A 21,392-nucleotide genomic window follows, 5' to 3' on the forward strand; every position below is an offset into this window, starting at 1 on the left:
AAAATTCCAACCTCATTCTTCAAGGAAACAGAAGAGGCAATACAAAAATTCATATGGAACAATAAAAGACCCCGAATAGCAAAAACGCTCCTCAATGGAAAGAACACTGCTGGAGGAATATCAATACCAAACTTCAAACTCTACTATAAAGCCATAGTAATCAAAACAGCTTGGCATTGGCATAAGAACAGACCTCAGGACCAATGGAATAGAACTGAAAACCCAGAAATGAACCTACAGACCTATAGCCATCTAATCTTCCATAAGGGAGCTAAAACAATAGAATGGAAGAAAGACAACCTCTTCAGTAAATGGTGCTGGCAAAATTGGTTAACTACATGTAGAAAACGTAAGCTAGATCCTTATATATCACCCTGCACCAAAATCAACTCCAAATGGATCAAAGACCTTGAACTCAAAGCAGATACTCTGAAAACATTACAGGATGGAATAGGAGAAACCCTAGGTCTCCTTGGCACAGCCCAAATTTTCTGAATAGAGACCCGGAAGCACAACAAATCAAAGAAAGGTTGGACAAATGGGATTGCATAAAGTTGCAGAGCTTCTGCAGGGCAAATGACATAGCTAGCAAGATCAATAGAAAGCCCACCGATTGGGAGAAGATCTTTACTAGCCATACAACGGACAAGGGTCTCATATCTAAAATATACTTGGAACTCAAAAAATTAAACCACCCAACAACAAATCCTCAAAGAAACAACTGCCTAATAAATAAGTGGGCTAAAGAATTAAAGAGAAACTTCTCTGAAGAAGAAAGAAGGATGGCCAATAGACACATGAAGAAATGTTCAACATCCCTAGCCATAAAAGAAATGCAAATCAAAACAACATTGAGATATCACCTCACTCCAGTTAGAATGGCAAAATTCAAGAACTCTAACAACAACAGATGCTGGAGGGGATTTGGACAGAAAGGAACCTTACTTCATTGTTGGTGGGAATGTAAACTTGTTCAACCACTTTGGAAAGCAGTATGAAGGTTCCTCAAAAGACTTCACATAGAACTCCCCTATGACCAGCAATCCCATTTTTGGGCATTTACCCAAATGTTTACAAACAAGACCACACTAAAGCTACCAGCACAACTATGTTTATTGCAGCATTATTTACCATAGCTAAGATATGGAACCAACCCAGATGCCCCTCAGTAGATGAATGGATCAAGAAAATGTGGTATATATACACAATGGAATTTTATGCCTCCATCAGAAAGAATGACATTGCCCCATTTGTTAGGAAATGGAAAAACTTGGAAAAAATTATATTAAGTGAAGTAAGAGGCCCAAAGAAACATAGGTCCCATGGTTTCCCTTATTTGTAATATCTAGTATATGTATGAGTCAAGCGGAAAAGGTCAGATAGTGTGATGTCAGGAAAATGAACCCTTAGATGTGTATTTTAAGGTTTTTTTTTCTTTCATGCATGTGTTTCTAACGCATTTATAAGATTATCTCTTTGTTGCTTTGTATGTCCCTCCCCTACAGTATAACCCCTGCTTTCACTATATTTGATGTCAGTATAACTTGTGGAGGAGATGGGGAAAAACCAGTTGTTTAAGGATACAGGTGGACCTGTTGCAACAATGAGAATTACAAGTTGTCATGTCCAAAACGAGCTTTACAACTTTGTTGCGGGGAGGGGGGAAGGGGTGGAAGGAGAAGGATTGGGATTGGGGGGGAGAGGGGAGGTTGGGAAGGGATGTGAAGGGTAAACAAAGGAGGCGGCTGCAATGCTTGGTAAGAAATGTACACATTATCCTGCCCATGTAATTGTAACTCCTCTGTACAGTATGTTCACAAATAAAATTAAATTAAATTTAAAAAAAAAGAAATGTACGCATTATCCTGCCCATGTAATTGGAACCCCTCTGTACAGTATGTTCACAAAATAAAAGAAAAGAAAAGAAAAGAAAAGAAAAGAAAAGAAAAGAAAAGAAAAGAAAAAAACAAAGGATCCAAGACTACTATAGGGTAGATACTCTATATTGGAAAGAAGTTGACTTGACTTTGATATTATCCAATCTTGACAGCTGGAATCCTCCCAACTAAATCTCTTCAGTTATCAATAATAAAACATTCTCCAAACACAAAGCATAATCTGGATACTGGCATTTCCAGTCCGTCAAGCAACAGTGCTGTTTAAATAAGCCAGGTTTTCAGAGAGAAATCCATTCTCTAACTTGACATTAGCTTAAAACCACACCATATCCTATACCAGGCTCAACAATGTCACAATTAGGAGGGAAAAAACATTCTCAAGAAGTTTTCAAAATTATGTTACTCAAATCTTATCCTAAACTACAGCTAAAGCCAACTTTAACTTGATTCTAACAACATTTCTAAAATGGATCACTAAACAAGTTTTTTAGAACCACCTGGGGAAAAGATCAAACACATTGAGTGTTGTCTACACAAAGACTTTAGCAACAGCCAATTACTAATCCTCTAGGTGATTTAAAGGCCAAACCATGACCAAATCTATATTCGGTGTGTGTATTTAACTACTGCTCTAGAGTCAGTAAAGAAAGAATCACAAAAAAGTACGATCTGTGAGTAAATTACAGAGTAGAGCCAGAGACCAACAAGAGGAAGATTTGTGTGAGAGACTACTTTTGAGGTTGGTCTGTCTCTAAGAAAATAGGGTAGACACAAAATCTTGGGTGATGAGTGAAATATATTATGTCTCTACATAGTGCATTATTTACTAGACAAAAGAAAATAACCAAAGTGCCTGTAAAACCAAGCCTGATCATATTGATTTATTTCATTTCCATATTTGAAAGGTTCTCATTTGGATAACAGGGCACTAGTCTTACTATTTTTGCTTTTTTTCTTTACTTTTCCAATCATTTTTAGTATTAAGTAGTTATTCCAAAAGGTTTTAATTCTATAATTCAGGTTAGAAGTATAATTCCTAGTGATCAATGTCACCCCTTCCATCACTGTCAATCATTTTCCCCACAATTTTATTAATTTTTATTTTTTTATTGTGATAATATCGTACAGAGGGGTTACAATTACATGGGCAAGATAATGACTACATTTCTTATCAAGCATTGTTGCCTCCTTCTTTGTTTCCCTTTCCCATCCCTTCCCCTCCATCCCTCACCCCGCCACCAAAATTTGTAAAGTTGCCTAGAGAGAAAATAATTCCAGTATGCTCACCTTTCAACTCTTGGAGTTCATCTAGTACAGATTGTTCAAAGGGCAAGATATAAATGACAGCTCTCTTGCTGAAAACAGAGAATTCCATCATCATCTGCACCCAGGTCAGTAAAAACTACATCTTTGACCAAACTGTTATGATTATTTTAGGCAACGTTTTGTCTGAAGCAACATTTGTAGTTGTATATTTGACTTAAAAATTTGTCTGTACTGCTAAGAAAATGAATTTGAGAACAATAACATGAAAACATCCATAGAAAACACATCATCTAATTCAAGTCAAATGCTCTTAGAAAGATCTCATACTTTTTACACATTGTGGTTACTATTTATATTCACTAAGCACACTGATTCTACATTTTTGTTGGTAATGCCATGAAGTTTGGAGTTTGGATTATTTTATTGGTGGTGGTGAGTTGTCATTGTTGTTGCCTTTCTATGATTTCCAGGCTACCACTCTGAACTTACCTTTTGTGAATTCAGTTCACTAAGAATGTTTAGACACAAGACCATTCACTGAAGACAAAAACAGAAAACAAACAACTCAAACACTGATTTCCCAAAATGTCAACATATTTTTCCTTTTAATAATGTTGTGAGTTCATAATACTGACTTCTGTGCCCAGAAATTGCCTTGGGCAAATTATGAGCTTTTTTATAGCAGATCTTGCAAAAGGAAGAAGGGCAGAGAATAAAAAATGTAGCTCATGCTGTTGGCTATTACAAATACACCTCACTACTGAAAATCCACATTTAGATGAGTTAAAAAATACGTGTCTTACTTCATTCAATAGATAAACCTGTATCAGTAAAATCTAAAAACTCATCTTACTCAAATGAACTAATTCCACAGGGGAAAGTTGTGTTATCCTAGCTTTCCTCAACATAGATTTTTCTTGTCAACAGGAATGTCACAGTACCTAAGGTAAAATGTGTAAAATGTGACTGCAGATATGTATCTCTTTCTTTCTTTTTAAAAAATTTGATCATCAAAGTGATGGACAGAGGGGGTTATAGTTACACTTATGGTAGTGAGTATATTTCTTGTCGAACTTGTTACGCCCTCCCTCATTTTTCTCCCGGTTTCCCTCCCCCACAACCCTCCCCCAAGTTCTACAGTTCATTTCCAACATATTATCTTGTGAGTATCTCTGTTGGTTCACCTTTGTCCTTTGTCTTACCATTTTATTGTTTTCCCCTTCCCTTCTCTAATTCAGATAAACATATACATAATACCCAGGGTACCAAAATTGAATAAAATGACAACAGGGGATAAACCACAGCAACAAAAACAAAAAAGAAATTACATAGTACATTAAAAACAACAACAACAAAGAAAAAAACCTCTTCTCTTGAAGTTCATTTTGCTTAGCATTATCTTATATGGTCATATGTACATTTAGCTATTGAGCTATTCTGCCCATCTGCTAGGCTTATCCTAGGCATACACTAATTATTACAAATAAGGGAAACCATGAGACCTATGTTTCTTTGGGTCTGGCTTACATCAACTCTTTCCATTTCCTTACAAACGGGGATGGAAGCATAGAACTCCAATATAGGTATACATATAGATACATATATATATATATATATATATATATATATATATATATATCATGTTTCTTGATCCATTCATCTACTGAGGAGCATTTGAGTTGGTTCCATATCTTAACTATGGTAAATAAGACTGCAGATACTTTAACAAATAATCCTGGGTGGAACCCTAAAGCTGATTGAAGTTCAGCTGCAAGCATAATTTATTTATGAAATACTATGACCATATATAGGAACTTCATATCATTTAATACCAACCTCCAAAAGTATGAAAGGAAGGAGCATGAAATACAGGCCCATGTTGAGCCAGCCACAATATGGAGGACAGCTAAAAAAGTTGTAACCAGTAACTTTTCTTTTCTGTCGATGGTGGGCTTCAACTGTGGGCCTGGGTGTTGCCCCTCAGCTCTTCAGCTCAAGGTTAGCACTCTACCATTTGAGCCACAGTGCCACTTCCAGCTTTTTCTGCTTATGTGCTGCTGAGGAATCAAACTAAGGTCATCATGCATACAAGGCAAGCATTCTACCACTAAGCCATCTTCCCAGCGCAACCAGTAACTTTTAATCACAAGAGTTTCTGGGCTTCAAAAAAGAAGGAACTCCAACTGAAGATTTATTTCCACAAACTTGTGTTTTCATGTGAGATAAAGTATAAATTGTAGAACCAAGCCACTTTAAAGCTGCAAAACTTGAACCCTTGATTTTAGATACATAATTGGGTACAATAAAGAATATTGTTTATAAACCTATAATTGGACTCAACAGTAATTTATATTTATGATAATTGCTACTACTCCATAAAATGGAATTAAGCCATATCTAAAATTGTTAGAAGAAAGAATGCTTGGAATGTGCCTTTAGGCCAAAAGCCTAAGGACACATTGATTCACTGTGTTAATTGTAAGGTAAATATGGTATTGATTGAAATGTATACGAAGTAGGCTTTCCTGGTTCTGGTAAGTGTTCTTCTTTTAAGTGATATGTGAAATAAAATATGTGAGGAAAACTGTAGCTCCAATTTTACAATTTTACCAATTTTGCAATTTTACCAATTTTACAGATAGAACAAAACAGGTGACAAAGTATTTTTTAATGTGAAAATACCGTACAGAGTGATTACAATTACACGGGCAAGGTAATAAGTACATTTCTTATCAAGCATTGTTGCCTCCTCCTTTGTTTCCCCTTCCCATCCCTTCCAATCTCCTACCCCCCAAACCCCATCAGCCATGGTTTCCCTTATTTGCAATAACTAGTATATGTCTGAGACAAGCCGAACAGGTCAGATAAGTTGATGTTTGGCAAAATGAACCCCAAGATAAGGATTAACATGTTTTTTCTTTCTTGCAATTGTTTCTAGCATATTTATAAGAAGATTTCTATGTTGCTTTGTAAGTCCCTCCCCCATGGTATAACACCTACTTTCACTATATTTGATGTTGGTATACATACTTTGTGGATGGGAAGGGAAAAAACAAATCATTTAAATAGGAATACAGGTGGACCCATTGCAACAATGAGATGTACAAGTCATTATGTTGAAAAAGGACAGAATATTTTGGACTGCTTTCCACCTCACATCACTGACAAGTACTATTTATTTTTAGGTGGACCATACTCACACAAACCAAGAAACATTAATACAAGCCATGAACAATGTGACAGAATTCATCCTGCTGGGCCTCACCCAAGATCCTGAACTCCAGAAGCTCTTGTTTGCTGTGTGTTTAATCATCTATTTGGTCACATTGGCAGGCAACACATTCATCTCAGTCACCATCTTCATCAGCCCAGCCCTGGGATGCCCCATGTACTTTTTCCTGTCATACTTGTCTCTTATAGATGCTCTCTACTCCACTTCCATTGCTCCCCAAATGATCGTGGACTTAGCATCTGAGAAGAGCACCATATCCTACAATGGCTGCATGACACAGCTCTTTGCTGAACATCTGTTTGCTGGAACAGAGATCAACTTGCTCATTGCCATGGCCTTTGACCGCTATGTGGCCATCTGCAAGCCCCTTCACTACACCACCATCATGAGCCGCCCTGTGTGCTCTTTCCTAGTGGGGGCAGCTGGAGTATTGGGGTTTATTCATGGATTGATCCAAGTTATGTTTATTGCTAAGTTGCCCTTCTGTGGCCCCAATATCATTGACCATTTCATGTGTGATTTAATACAACTGCTGAACTGTGCCTGCACCGACACTCACACTTTGGGGCCTCTGATCTCTGCCAACAGTGGCACACAGTGTTCAATCACATTTTTGATACTCATGACTTCCTATGTGAACATCCTGTACTCCCTGAGGAATCACAGTTCTGAGGGGCGTCGCAAAGCCCTGTCCACCTGTGCCTCTCACATCACTGTGGTCATCTTATTCTTTGTACCTTGTTCCTACCTGTACCTCAGGCCTATGGTCTCCTTCCCCATTGACAAAGCTGTGGCTGTGTTTTACACTCTAGTCACACCTATGTTGAACCCTTTAATCTACACCCTCAGAAATGAGGAAATGCAAAGAGCTATGAAGAAGCTCTGGAGTCAAATAACGAAAGCTGATGAGCTGAAAATCTCATGATTTCTGTTTTTGGAATTGCAGAGATTTTGTTTTGTTTGGTTTTTGTTTTTGTTTTATTTTTCTTCTGTTGGTCAAGGGGCCAGAACTTTAGGCATAGGTGCTGTCCCTCAGCTCTTCAGCTCAAGGCTAGCATGCTACCACTTAAGCCACATCATCACTTCTGGCTTTTTCTGCTTATGTGGTGCTGAGGAATCAAACCTAGGGCCTCATGCATACAAGGCAAACACTCTACCACAGAGCCACCTTCCCAGTCCCTTTTGGGATATTTTATAGAAACTCATTCTTTCTTGTTATTGATTAAAATTAACATAGTGATCCTTTCTGCCCCAAAGTCTTGGCATAATAAATAAATTATTTATCAACCACAGACTAATGACTTGTAGACCATGTGTTTAATCATATGAACTCGTAGGGAACTCTGGAGCCGAGCTGTGAGACCTGGATAGGGTGAAGAGCTTGTAAGGCCATCTCAACGGCACTCAGAAGGCTGAGAGCTAAACCCTGGAAAGATCAAACAGTCTAGGCAAGACAGAGGTTGGCACCAACAGTTTAAGCTATTGGAGATAAGAGGGAAGTGTCTATGTTAATGCTAGAGTGTGTTGCTTTCCTCTGCTTCCTAATAGAAGGGAGTCAGTTATCACCTGTATGCAAACTATTTCTCATGGGGATGGTTGAAACTTCAAAATACATTGATACCCTAGTCTCTGCAGGTACCTGTAGTCACCTCTCCTGTACTGAACAAAATAAATGAGCTTGTTAAAGGGATCTAGGCATTCAGAATCCAGTGAGCCCTGGTACCCCCTTTCCTATGCTCTCTCTCTTTTCCCAGTTCTTTGTCCCTGTATCCTGCACTGTCCTTGGTTGCAATTTGCAACAGAAGGTAATAAGCATTTCTATCCTTTAAGTGTCTATTATTTCTGTACCAAGAATCTTCCATCTCCTCTATTCTGCTATTCATAAAATATAAAATACATTTTTATGCATTACTGTGCTGTAGAATATTAGAACTTTTCTTCTCTGGAAATATATTTTGGTGCTTTATCACAATCTACCTCTATTCATCTCCTTCTGTCCTTTTTCTTACAGACCAAAATTGAATTTTCAATTCATATAAGATCAAATTCATATTTATGTTTTTATCTATGAGTAAGAAAAAGTGTTTATCTTTCTTTGATTGACTCACTTCCTTTAATCAGTGATTTCTACTCATGGTGCCACCAAGGGCTAGATTCTATTCCTTGTATAGCCAAATGATACAGGATAAACATACCAAATTTTCTTAATCCACTCATCTTTTGATAAACATAACAATTTTTATTAGGTGAACAAGTAAGTACCTGGACTGAAAGTCACTAAGACACAGGCAGAAGGCTGTAAAAACTCATAATATATTTAGGACCGGATACAGTGTTTAATTATTGTCAAATCAGAACAAAGAAGAAATATGGGCACATCCAACTTATATTCATGTTAATGTTCCTAGAAAAACATTAAGTAAATAAAATTTTTAATCTTTTTATGAGGAAAGCCCCCATGAAAGGAATGTACAAAGGGTTATAGAAGTCTAATTGTTTCCTTCACACTCCTATTACAGCCCTAGTAGTAAAAACAACTTAGTACTGCCACAGAATAGGCCTGAAGAACAATGGAATAGAATAGAAGATCCACAAGTGAATCCACAGACCTGTATACATCTGATTTTTGATAATTGAGCAAAAAAACACAGGTTGGAAGAAAGCATTTTTAGCAAATGGTGCTGGCAGAATTGGCTATACATGTGCAGAAAACTGAAGTTAGATCCTTATATATTGGGGGTTGGGAAGGTGGCTCAGTGGTAGAGTACTTGCCTTGTATGCATGAGGCCCTGGGTTCGATTCCTCAGCACCACATAATCAGTAAAAGCCAGAATTGGTGCTGTCACTCAAGGGTAGAGTGCTATTCTTGAGCTGAAGAGCTGAGGGACAGTGCCCAGGCCCAGAGTTCAAGCCCCACAACCAGGGGAAAAAAATAGATCCTTATATATCACCCCCGCACCAGATTCAACTCCAAGTGAATCAAAGACCTCAGTATAAGACTACCTACCCTGAAAATATTACAGAAAAGGATAGGGGAAATACTAGGGTCCCTTGGCACAGTTGAAACTTCCTGAATAAAGATCCAGAATCACAACAAATCAAAGAAAGGTTCGATAAATGGGATTGCATCAAACTGAAGAGTATCTGCATGGCAAAGGGCATTGCAAGCAAGACAAAAAGAAAGCCCACAGAATGGAAGAAAATCTTTACTACCTATGCATCACACAAGGGCTTCATATTTAAAATATACTTAGAATTCAAAATATTAACTCCTCAACAAACAAATCCTCAGAGAAACAACCCAGTTAATTTAACAACCTAGTTAGTAAATGGGCTAAAGACTTAGAGAATTCTCAGAAGAGATAAAAATGGCCAATAGACACATGAAGAAATGCTCAACATCTCTGGTCTTAAAAGAAATGCAAATCAAAAATGCATTGAGATTTCACCTTACCCCAATTAGTATACCCATCTGATATTTTCAGATCTTGCTTTGCCATATGGGATAGAAATTCAGAATGGGAAACCATTCTGAATGCTAAAAGCATCTCAGGTTGTGTGTCTGTATCTGTCTTAGGGTAATGTCAACATTTTGAGCAATAATTTGGATAAAACAATGCAGTTTACTTAACTATAGATACAACCTAGTGCTCATATCTGTAAAACTTATTCATCTTTCATAACTGAAGAGGAGGAGGAGGAAATAGAGGAAGAAAAAAGGGGGCTGGGAAGGTGGCTCAGTGGTAGAGTGCTTGCCTTGCATGCATAAGGCCCTGGGTTCGATTCCTAAGCATCACATAAGCAGAAAAAAAAAGCCAGAAGTGGCACTGTGGCTCAAGTGATAGAGTGCTAGCCTTGAGCTGAAGAGCTGAGGGACAGCGCCCAGGCCCAGAGTTCAGGCCCCACAACCAGACCCCCCCCAAAAAAAGAAAAGAAAAAAAGAGGAGGAAGAACAGAGAGAGGAAGAGAATGAAGTAGAACAGGAAGAGGAGGAGGAAGAAGAGAAAGAGGAGGAGAAAAGAGTTTACATTAGAAGTTGTGCCCAGTTTTTTCATTGCTGCAAAATCAGAACTACATAAGACAATGAAATCTCCATCCTACTCTGCTGCTTTCTCAATCATTGGATATATTTTTCATAGATGTTTGTTATGTGTGATTTTCTCAAAAATGTCTAAATCACGCTATCATTATTCTTCCATTGTACAATACAGAAAAAAGATACATGCCTCTGAAATAACTAGAAAAAATCTGTCATCTAAATAATCACATATGACTTTTAAAGTATTCAAACTTTGGCAGCTAGGAATTCTTCCACAAACTCCTCAGCTGTCAATAATATCACTGTAACAATCACTCAGGGTACTCAGACACATAATCTTGACTTATGGCATTTCCACAGTTCAGAACAGCTATTCTGTCCACATGAGTCATATTTTCAGGGATAAATGCATTCTCTACACTTTATATTTTTAAAAAAATATTGTAAATGGTTACAATCACATAAACCAGATGAGTACATTTCTTTTAAAAATGTCATCTCCTCCCTCATTTTCTCTCAATTTTTTTCCCTCCCAACACCCCTACACTCCAAGTTATGTAACTAATTTCCTGCATAGTATCTAGTGAGTATCACAGTTGAATTAGTTCCCCCTTTTATCCCATCCACCACTTCTATTTTTTCTTTCCTCTCCTTAAATCACATAAGTTTACATACAAGACAAAGTGTACAAAAATCAAAAATAGTGAAAAATGGAGGAAAGGAAAAAACTGAGAACAGTACAAGAAAAAAACCCTACTGTTTCCATTTCTTGGAGTTTATTTCAATAAGCATCATTTTATAGGATCATATGCACATAGCTATTGAGCCCTTGTGATCCTCTCCTAAGAATATCCTCCTTTGGCTTCACTGTGTGAGCATTTAGAGTTCTGTTTAATTTATCACATCCAAATGTGATTTTTTTTAATATTTTTATTGTGAAAATAGTGTACAGACGGGTTACAATTACATGAGCAAGATAATGAGTACATTTCTTATCAAGCATTGTAGCCTCCTCCTTTGTTTCCCCTTCCCATCCCATCCTCCCCCCCGCTCCCCCACCCAACCCTCCTCAACCCCCATCAAAGTTGTAAAGTTGATTTTCGACACAACGACTTGTACGTCTCATTGTTACAATGGGTCCACCTGTATCCCTATTTAAACGACTTGTTTTTCCCTTCCCCTCAACAAATTATACCAACATCAAATACAGTGAAAGCAGAGGTTATACCGTGGGGGAGGGACATACAAAGCAACAAAGAAATAATCTTATAAATGTGTTAGAAACAATCACATGAAAGAAAAAAAATTGAATATTTATCTTAGGGTTCATTTCCCTTACATCACCTTATCTGACCTTTTCTGCTTAACTCAAACATATACTAGTTATTGCAAATAAGGGAAACCATGGGACCTATGTTTCTTTGGGCCTGGCTTACTTCACCTAATAAAATTTTTTCCAAGTCTTTCCATTTCCTAACAAATGGGGCAATGTCATTCTTTCTGATGGAGGCAGAGAATTCCATTGTGTATATATACACCACATTTTCTTGAGCCATTCATCTACTGAGTGGCAACTGGGTTGGTTCCATATCTTAGCAATGGTAAATAAGGCTGCAATAAACATAGTCATGCTGATAGCTTTAGTGTGGTCTTGTTTGTGATCATTTGGGTAAATGCCCCAAAGTGGGATTGCTGGGTCATAGGGGAGCTCTATGTGGAGTCTTTTGAGGAGCCTCCATACTACTTTCCAAAGTGGTTGAACAAGTTTACATTCCCACCAACAATGCAGTAAGGTTCCCTTCCATCCCAGCATCTGTTGTTATTAGAGTTCTTGATTATAGCCATTCTAACTGGAGTGAGGTGGTATTTCAACGTTGTTTTGATTTGCATTTCTTTTATGGCTAGAGAGGTTGAACATTTCTTCATGTGTCTATTGGCCATCCTTCTTTCCTCTTCAGAGAAGTTTCTCTTTAAGTCTTTAGCCCACTTATTTATTGGGCAGTTGTTTCTTTGAGGATTTGTTGTTGGTGGATTTAATTTTTTGAGTTCCAGGTATATTTTAGATATGAGACCCTTGTCCATTGTATGGCTAGTGAAGATCTTCTCCCAGTCCGTGGGTTTTCTATTGATCTTGCTAGCTATGTCCTTTGCCATGCAGAAGCTCTGCAATTTCATGCAATCCCATTTGTCCAACTTTTCCTGATTTGTTGTGTTTCTGGGACTCTATTAAGAAAATTTGGGCCTGTGCCAAGGAGACCTAGGGTTTCTCCTATTCCATCCTGTAATGTTTTCAGAGTGTCTGCTTTGACTCCGAGGTCTTTGATCCATTTGGAATTGATTCTGGTGCAGGGTGATACATAAGGATCTAGCTTTAGTTTTCTACAAGTAGTTAACCAATTTTTCCAGCATCATTTACTGAAGAGGCTGTCTTTCTTCCATTCTACTTTTTTAGCTCCCTTATGGAAGATTAGATGGCTATAGGTCTGTAGGTTCATTTTTGGGTTTTCAATTCTTTTCCATTGGTTGTCAGAAGGGTCTTGAGGTCCTACTTTCAAAGCCTGTACCCCACCCCACAACACACGATCAAGTGAGATTTTGCCCTTCGGCTCCACAGGAGGTTTCGGTCCTCCCTGAGGACACCTGAGTTACAGTTTGACAGATGTACCGTGGCAATGGAATTCCTCAGCTTGCACTCTTGCCGAAAAGAAGAAGTTCCCCAAGGATCCCCTAGGGGTTTAATTTCTCTCCGGGCCTCATAGGTCAATGAAAAAATGATGAGTACAGGTATTTCACAAGTGGCCTGAGAGGCCAGAGGACTTGGGCCCCATGCTCCTTACAGGGTCCAGAAAGGGGACACCAAAGTCTCCCACTTACTATATTTCTCTCATGTCTCTTTACCATGCCAGTCCACAGTCGCACTCTACAGGGTCTTTTGTCCCACTGATTCCACCAAGCCCATTCCCTTGGCTGGAGTTTTAATATAGCAAGCACTTTCTTAAAAAGACTCCACTAGCTCAGGAAGAAATATCAAGAATTAAAAATGGAATTATATCGTATTTAAAAACTTCTCAGTGTCAGGCTGGGAAGGTGGTTCAGTGGTAGAGTGCTTGCCTTGCATGCCTGATACCCTGGGTTCGATTCCTCAGCACCACATAAGCAAAAAGAAAAAAGCCGGAAGTGGTGCTGTGGCTCAAGTGGTAGAGTGCTAGCCTTGAGCTGAGGGACAGCGCCCAGGCCCAGAGTTCAGGCCCCACAACCAGACCAAAAAAAAGAAAAAAAAAACTTCTCAGTGTCAAAGGACACAAGTACCAGAGCAAAGACAAAACCAAAGAACAGGAGAAATACCTAATAGCAACACATCTGAAAAGGGAATCATATCTAAAATATGTGAAGTACAATAAACTTCAAAGCCAACATGGACACATGGCCTATGGCTGGAAACTTAGCTATTTGGGGAATGGATATCAGAAAGAGTGAGGTTTTGAGGCTCATCTAAACAAAAAAGGGCTTCCAGACCTGCATCTCAATTTTGAAAAATCGCAGTGCATACCTGTTATCTCCGCTACACAAAAAACTTAATTAGGGGTAGTGTGGTCCATGCCAGAACCAGCATAAATGCGTGATTCTATTCAAAAATAACTAAGGTTAAAGGTCTTTATATGTGAATCAAGTAGTAGACCACCTACTCAGCTCTGAATTCAGACTCCAGTAGCACCCAAATAAAATTTAACATCAAAAGAACAAATAAACCAATATATAAATGAGCAAATAAACTACAGTCCAGAAGAAGCAGTACAAATGACAAATAAACATATGAAGGAATGTTCAACCTCCTAAGTCATAAATAAAATACAAGCAAAACAAGTACAGTCACTGTGAACACATAATGGGGTTTCCACAAAAAGACAATCACCACAGGATCCAGTCCAACTACTTCTAAGTATATATCAAAAGGAATCCACTTCAATATATAACAATAAATACCTATAACCTAGTTTAGCTCATTATTCATAATGGTCAAAAAAGCATAGGCACTCAATTCTCAAGTAAATGATAAAGAAGTAACTGTAACTGTACAGTACCTTTACAATAAAAGTATATTTAAAAAACAAATGAAGTGTGTGTATCAAAACTAAACATTATGTAGGCATGAAAAGATAAATGTAAATCATTTGCAGGAAAATGAATGGGGCTGAAGATTATGATGGTGAGCAAAATAATCCAGATTCAGAAAATCAAATACCTTAAACACACAAACTACATTTTTAATATGTTTTCTTGTTATTGTAGAAGTGATGTACAGGAGGGTTACAGTTATACATAAGTCAGCTAATAAGTACATTTCTTCTTGAACTTTGTCAATCCTTCCCTCACTCAAACTAGATTTTTTAAAGAAATGAAAGTGAATGGGGGACTATTTTGGAACAGGAAGGAAATCAGGGAGTGTTGAATGGGGGTGGGGGAATATGATCAAAGTACATCATATCAATTCACAAAAATGTCATAATGTAACCCATTATTTTCACAATTAATATACACACAAGAGAAAAGACTGTGAGTAGGTTTTCTGAAAACAAGGAGAAAAAATTGATGACTTTTGAGAATATAGCTAAAAGCCTTACTATTCTTTTCAGGTCCAAAACTTCAGAACTGTATCAAGGTTTGCTGCAAAGCAAAAACTGATGAAAGATGAAAGCATGGGTGAAGGAAAGAAGGAAGGGAGGAAGGAAAGAAGGAAGGAAGGGAGGAAGACAGTTAATGCCATTAGAGACTGTGCCCTGTTCTTCATCACTGCATAAATTGAATGTAATAAGATAGCCCTGTCTCCATTATGCACTGTTAATCTCTAGATACATTGGTTCCTGTTCATGCAGGTGCTTGACTAGGAGTTATTTCTCAATAGCTACTGTTAGAAAGGTTTTTTATATTGTTTTCATACTGTTTCATAAAGTTTCATATTGTTTTTTATAGAGTACAGACCACAAAAAAAAAGACATGCCTCTGAGTTAACTATGGAAAGGTGTCATCTAAGTAACCACATTGAAACAAGCTGATATATTTTTATGCTGGCCCTCAGACTTGAACTAAGGCCTGGGGCATTGTCCTGACTTTTCTTCCCAGGCTGGCTTCAAACCGTGATCCTCAGAACTCAGAAACCTGAGTAGTTAGGATTACAGGTGTGAGTTTCTAGTGAGTTTCTAATAATACATGCAATTTTTATGTCATCCAATCACTGGTAGCTGAAAAGTCTACCATACAAATCCCTTCAGCTGTCAATTTTTGAAATATCATTTTCCCAATATCCCAAGGTAATCAGCCACATAATTTTGAATTTTCACATTTCCATTTCTTAAAGCAACCATGCTGTTTAGATGCGCCGTATTTTTTTTAAAAAAAAAGGACTCCTTTTTTAAATTTTTTTGAAAAGGTGATGAGCAGGGGGTTATACTTACATAAGTAAGGCAATAAGTACATTTGTTTTAATCATTGTTACCCCACCTCTCTTTATCCCCCACTTACCCCTTCCTATCCCCCGACCTTCCCACCCCACCCCTAAGTTGTAATGTTCATATCCAACATAGTGGCAAGTAAGTATCAATGCTGTTGTGGTCCATCCATTGTCCTGCTGTCTTTGTGATTCCCTTTCCCTCCCACATATTGCATTAAGCTCTATGCTTACAACCATATCATATTCTAGGCCAGGTTCAATGATACCATAATGAGCAAAGAAGTTTTATATTACTCAGGTCTTATCCTAAACTACAGCCAAGACACATCTTAATCCCACCTCAACTAAGACTAGTCATTATTGATGTTTGTTACCAACTGAGAAAAAGTAAAGCATATTAACTGCCATCTTCCCAAAGATTTTAACAGAGGCAATTACGAATCCTCTGGGTACATGGCCAACACAGGAGCAAACCGTGCACTCCATGAAAGTGCATTTAAACCTTCCTCTAGAGTCAGCGAAGAAGGACTTAAATAGAAGGAAGGAGCTGTCAGCAAATGACATATCAGAGCTATGGACCAACAAAAGGAAGATTCATTTGGGAGATACTAATTGAGCTTAATTGGTTCTTAGTTAAATAGCATTGAAATGAAATCTTCAGTCAGAATTGAAAGGAACTTTCTTCTCTGCAGGAATCTGGCCAGTTTGAGAAACCAATGTCCGGCAAAGTCATTTTTATTCATTCCCTATAGATAGGTTAGAATTGAGTAGTATGATGGAATGCATGTCCTGCCAAGAATTTGTCTTTATTCTAATTGTTTCAACTTGGGGAGAATAACAGTTTAAAGACATTTTTTAAAATGCATGTTTTGAATATTCACCTTATACACATTCATGGAAATCCAGAAAAGCAAGATGATATAAAGCCATTAGTTTCCTAAATAGGGCAACTTATTTTCTAATCATATCCAAACTGATAATGAGAGCCAGATAATCTAAAATAACCTAAAAATAACCTAAAATACCAAAATGCAGGATATCCCAGAAATTACTAATTCCAGTGTCCTACCTGTCCATTCATGGAATCACTTCAGAGCTGTGCATCTTGGGCCCAGAGAAGAAACTAATAACTACACTCAACCTAAAATCAGAGGATTCCATTTATTAACTGTACCCAGGTCAGTGAAAACTATGTCTTATTCACAGATTTTGAAATTCACTTATTTAGGCAACGTGTTTTCTCTGAATAGTATTGGTAATTACACCTCTGAGTTGAATCTTACCATTCTGCTATGAAAATGAGTTTGGACATGCTAACCTGAAAATATCAATAGCAAACTTTATTTGGGGAATCAGAAGCTGTTAGAATGACTGGGTCGATTTTAAAATTTTAATATTTATATCTCACTAAACATACTGATTCTATACAATTTTGTTGTGATGGCTTGAGTGTTTTACCCTGCTGTGATTTCCATGCTGCCACTCTGAAGTTAGACTTTATTCATTAAACCCATTAAGAATGATGAACCATAGGGTCACTATCCACAGGAAACAAGAACAGAAAGGAGAAGACTCAAGAATGAGTTTTCCTGAATAATGAAGGTATTTATTCTGACTTTTATTGATGCTAACAGGTCATGGTGTTGACTTCTGCACCCAGAAGTTGTTACTAAAAAATTATATGCTATGGTCTTTGGGAGAGGAGGTGAGAATTAGTGAAAGATAGGGTGGGGGAGGGTGGAAACAGAGTGAACACTGTGCATCAATGCCATACACTCATTCTTGAAAATTCACATATTGTTCATGAAATGTACATATAAATAGATACAGGACAGGTAGATAGATAGGAGCTAGATGGTTATAATGAAGATGACAGAAGATAGACAGTACATAGACAGTAGATAGATAATGATGATTCAGGATAGAGCTATAGATAGATGACATGCATGTAATATTTCTACCAGTTAGCAATGAAAACTAAAACTTTAACTGAACAGATTTATGATACAGGAAAAATGTTGTGTTATCTTTGGTGAACCCAAGATTGGCACCTTGTCAATAAGAAACTCAGGGTAGTCTAAGGTCTCAGTTAATTTCATTTGTGTAATGTGATGGGGCACATTTATCTAGTCAAGAACATAATGGGAATTATGAATGGGAACTATTGACATAGAGTTCAACTGCAGTGAGAGTATATTTATGAAACAATATGAACATTAAAGAAAATTTGTATCATTTACATATCTGCATCTAAAAATAATACAACTGCAAGGGCAGATTGATGAATTCTGAACTTTAATCACAATAGCTCCTTGGTATTCAGAAAGTAAACTCCATCTGCAGCTCTATTCCAATGATCTTGTGTTTTCAAATGATAAAAAATTGTAAGTCATAGAACAGAACATAGCTGGGTTAGATTTAGGAAGAATTCATCCTTTGGCATTAGATACAGAACTGGCTACAATAGAACATCATGTTTATATAACTGTAACTGTCCATGTTTATATAACTATAAGTGGATTATTATAACTTCAAAACAGGTGATATTGGTGATGTTTGCTGCTATTCCACAACATTTCTATTCAGCCATCTCTGAGATTTTTAGAATAAAAAACTTTTGGAAGCTAGCCATAAGTCAAGATGCTACTTTCCTTTACTGTTTCTTGTAAAATATTATTAGGATTACATTAACAGTACAACTAGGATCACTAACTGGCTTCCTTCTGTTCTTCATTAAAACAACCTTGAGGTTCATTTCGCCTAACATCATCTTTTTTTTTTTTTTTGGTCCGGTTGTGGGGCCTGAACTCTGGGCCTGAGCACTGTCCCTCAGCTCTTCAGCTCAAGGTTAGTGCCCTACCACTTAAGCCACAGCACCACTTCCGGCTTTTTTCTTTTTGCTTATGTGGTGCTGAGGAATCGAACCCAGGGCCTCAGGCATGCAAGGCAAGCGCTCTACCACTAAGCCAACTTCCCAGCCCCATCGCCTAACATCATCTTATCTGAACTTTTCTGCTTGTCTCAGACATATACTAGTTTTTGCAAATAAAGGAAACCATGGAACCTATATTTCTTTTGGCCTGGCTTACTTCACTTAATATAATTTTTCCAAGTCTTTCCATTTCCTAACAAATGGGGCAATGTCATTCTTTCTATTGGAGGCATAGAATTCCATTGTGTATATATACCACATTTTCTTGATCCATTCATCAACTGAGGGGCATCTGGATTGGCCCAAGATAAGGACACAAGTTTTTTCTTTCTTGCTATTGTTTCTAGTGTATTTATAAGGTGATTTTTTGTTGCTTTGTATGTCCCTCCCCCACAGTATAACCCCTGTTTTCATCGTATTTCATGTTGGTATAATTTGGGGAAGGCAAAGGGAAAAACAAATCGTTTAAATAGGCATACAGGTGGACCCATTGAAACAATGAGATGTACAAGATGCTATGTCGAAAAATGAATTTTACAACTTGGGGCGGAGGGAGTATAGTCGTGGAGATGGGAGGGCAGGGATAGTAGAGGGAAAAAAGGAAGAGGCAACAATGCTTGATAAGAAATGTACTTATTACCTTGCTCATGCAATTGTAACCCCTCTGTACAGTATTTTCACAATAAAAAAACTTATTTTAAAAAAAACCTTGAAATGATGCAGGTAAGCAAAAGTGCAAAAGTGTAGCTCCATCAACTTCATAGACCACAACAAAACAGGTGACAAAGTAATTTTCTATTAAACTCAAAGGATAATCATCTAGAAGTGTTGATTTCTTTTTTTCTTTTCAGGTGAATCATATGTCCACAACCCAATCTAAATTCACAGAAAGGATGAACAATGTGACAGAATTCATCCTTCTGGGCCTCACGCAAGATCCAGAACTCCAGAAGCTCTTATTTGCTGTGTGTTTAATCATCTATTTGGTCACACTGGCAGGTAACACATTCATCTCAGTCACCATCTTCATCAGCCCAGCCCTGGGGTGTCCGATGTACTTTTTCCTGTACTACTTATCCCTTATGGATGCTCTCTATTCTACTTGCATTGCTCCCAAAATGATCGTGGACTCAGTTTCTAAGAAGAACACCATCTCCTTCAATAGCTGCATGACCCAGCTCTTTGTTGAACACTTTTTTGGTGCAGTAGAGATCATCTTGCTCATTGCCATGGCCTTTGACCGCTATGTGGCCATCTGCAAACCCTTGCACTATGCCACCATCATGAGCCGCCTTGTGTGTCTTTTGCTGGTGGGGGCAGCTGGAGTATTGGGGTTCATTCATGGAGGGATACAAGTTATATTTATCTCCCAGTTGCCCTTCTGTGGCCCCAATATCATTGACCACTTCATGTGTGATTTAATACCACTGCTGAAGTTGGCCTGCACTGACACTCACGCTTTGGGGCCTCTGATCACTGCCAACAGTGGCTCACTGTGTTTGCTTATTTTTTCTATGCTAATTGCTTCTTATGTCATCATCTTGCGCTCCCTGAGGAATCACAGTTCTGAGGGACGTCGCAAAGCCCTGTCCACCTGTGCCTCTCACATCACTGTGGTGATCTTATTCTTTGTACCTTGTTCCTACCTGTATATAAGGCCCACGGTTTCCTTCCCCGCTGACAAAGCTGTGACTGTGTTTTGCACCCTAGTCACTCCTATGTTGAACCCTTTAATCTACACCCTCAGGAATGAGGAAGTTAAAAGAGCTATGAAGAAGCTCTGGAGTCAAATAAAAAAAGCTGATGATAAATAAATTTTGTGATTGTGCATTTAGGCAAGCATATTTATAGAAATTTAGTCTTATAATGTACTATGTGATTTTTTTTGATACAATCCCTATTTTTACTATATTTGATTCCAGTGCCTTGCATCTTATATATACATTTTTTCTAATTTGGGGAGGAGAAGGAATAAACAAAATGCTTAAATAAGGATACAGGTTGATCCATTGTAACAATGAGATGTACAAGACACTATGTTTAAAATGAACTTTACAACATGGGGAAGGAAGGGGGGAAGATGGAAAGGTAGGGAGGGAAAGGATAGTAGGGGAAAAACAAAGAAGGAGTAACAATGCTCGATGTACTCATTACTTTACTCATGTAACTGTAACCCCTCTGTACAGTATCTTTACAGTAAATATATATATACTAAAAATATTTTGAAAATGAAATAAAGGAAGAAAGATAAAAAAATTAGTAATCAATATGTATTAAATTTTATGTGGTGTGTCATAATCCAATATACATAAATCAGACAGTTCTCATACAGAGTAGCTCTCATACAGGTTCTATCCTCTTAAACCCCACTTATTCTTTGTTTTGGAAATCTTTAAACTCTCCATTTTTTTTAGAAGATACACATTGAATTATCGTTGACAAATTCACTCTCTTATTGAAGTTACAATTTATGCCTCCTCTATAAATGTGTTATAGTAATTATGATTTTCCCTATACCTACTCTTCTACCTAGTGTTCAAAGATCATTACTCTGCTTTCAAATTCTATAAAAAGTC

The 21,392-nt window shown here is 37.6% G+C and overlaps 2 protein-coding genes across 2 annotated transcripts; both read left to right on the forward strand.

Annotated features, from left to right (window-relative positions):
* Nucleotides 1-6,391: 6,391 nt before the first annotated feature.
* LOC138834217 (olfactory receptor 4C45-like) lies at nucleotides 6,392-7,321 on the forward strand. The gene has a single exon (XM_070032964.1). It carries the CDS (start codon nucleotides 6,392-6,394, stop codon nucleotides 7,319-7,321), a length of 930 nt encoding a protein of 309 aa, XP_069889065.1.
* Nucleotides 7,322-19,709: 12,388 nt separating this feature from the next.
* On the forward strand, nucleotides 19,710-20,630 carry LOC138833729 (olfactory receptor 4C45-like). Its single transcript, XM_070032024.1, has one exon. It carries the CDS (start codon nucleotides 19,710-19,712, stop codon nucleotides 20,628-20,630), a length of 921 nt encoding a protein of 306 aa, XP_069888125.1.
* Nucleotides 20,631-21,392: the final 762 nt, after the last annotated feature.

The sequence above is a fragment of the Dipodomys merriami genome, unplaced genomic scaffold (genome assembly GCF_024711535.1).
Source record: "Dipodomys merriami isolate MVZ:Mamm:240054 unplaced genomic scaffold, mDipMer1.0.p SCAF_21, whole genome shotgun sequence".
Classification (NCBI taxonomy): domain Eukaryota; kingdom Metazoa; phylum Chordata; class Mammalia; order Rodentia; family Heteromyidae; genus Dipodomys; species Dipodomys merriami.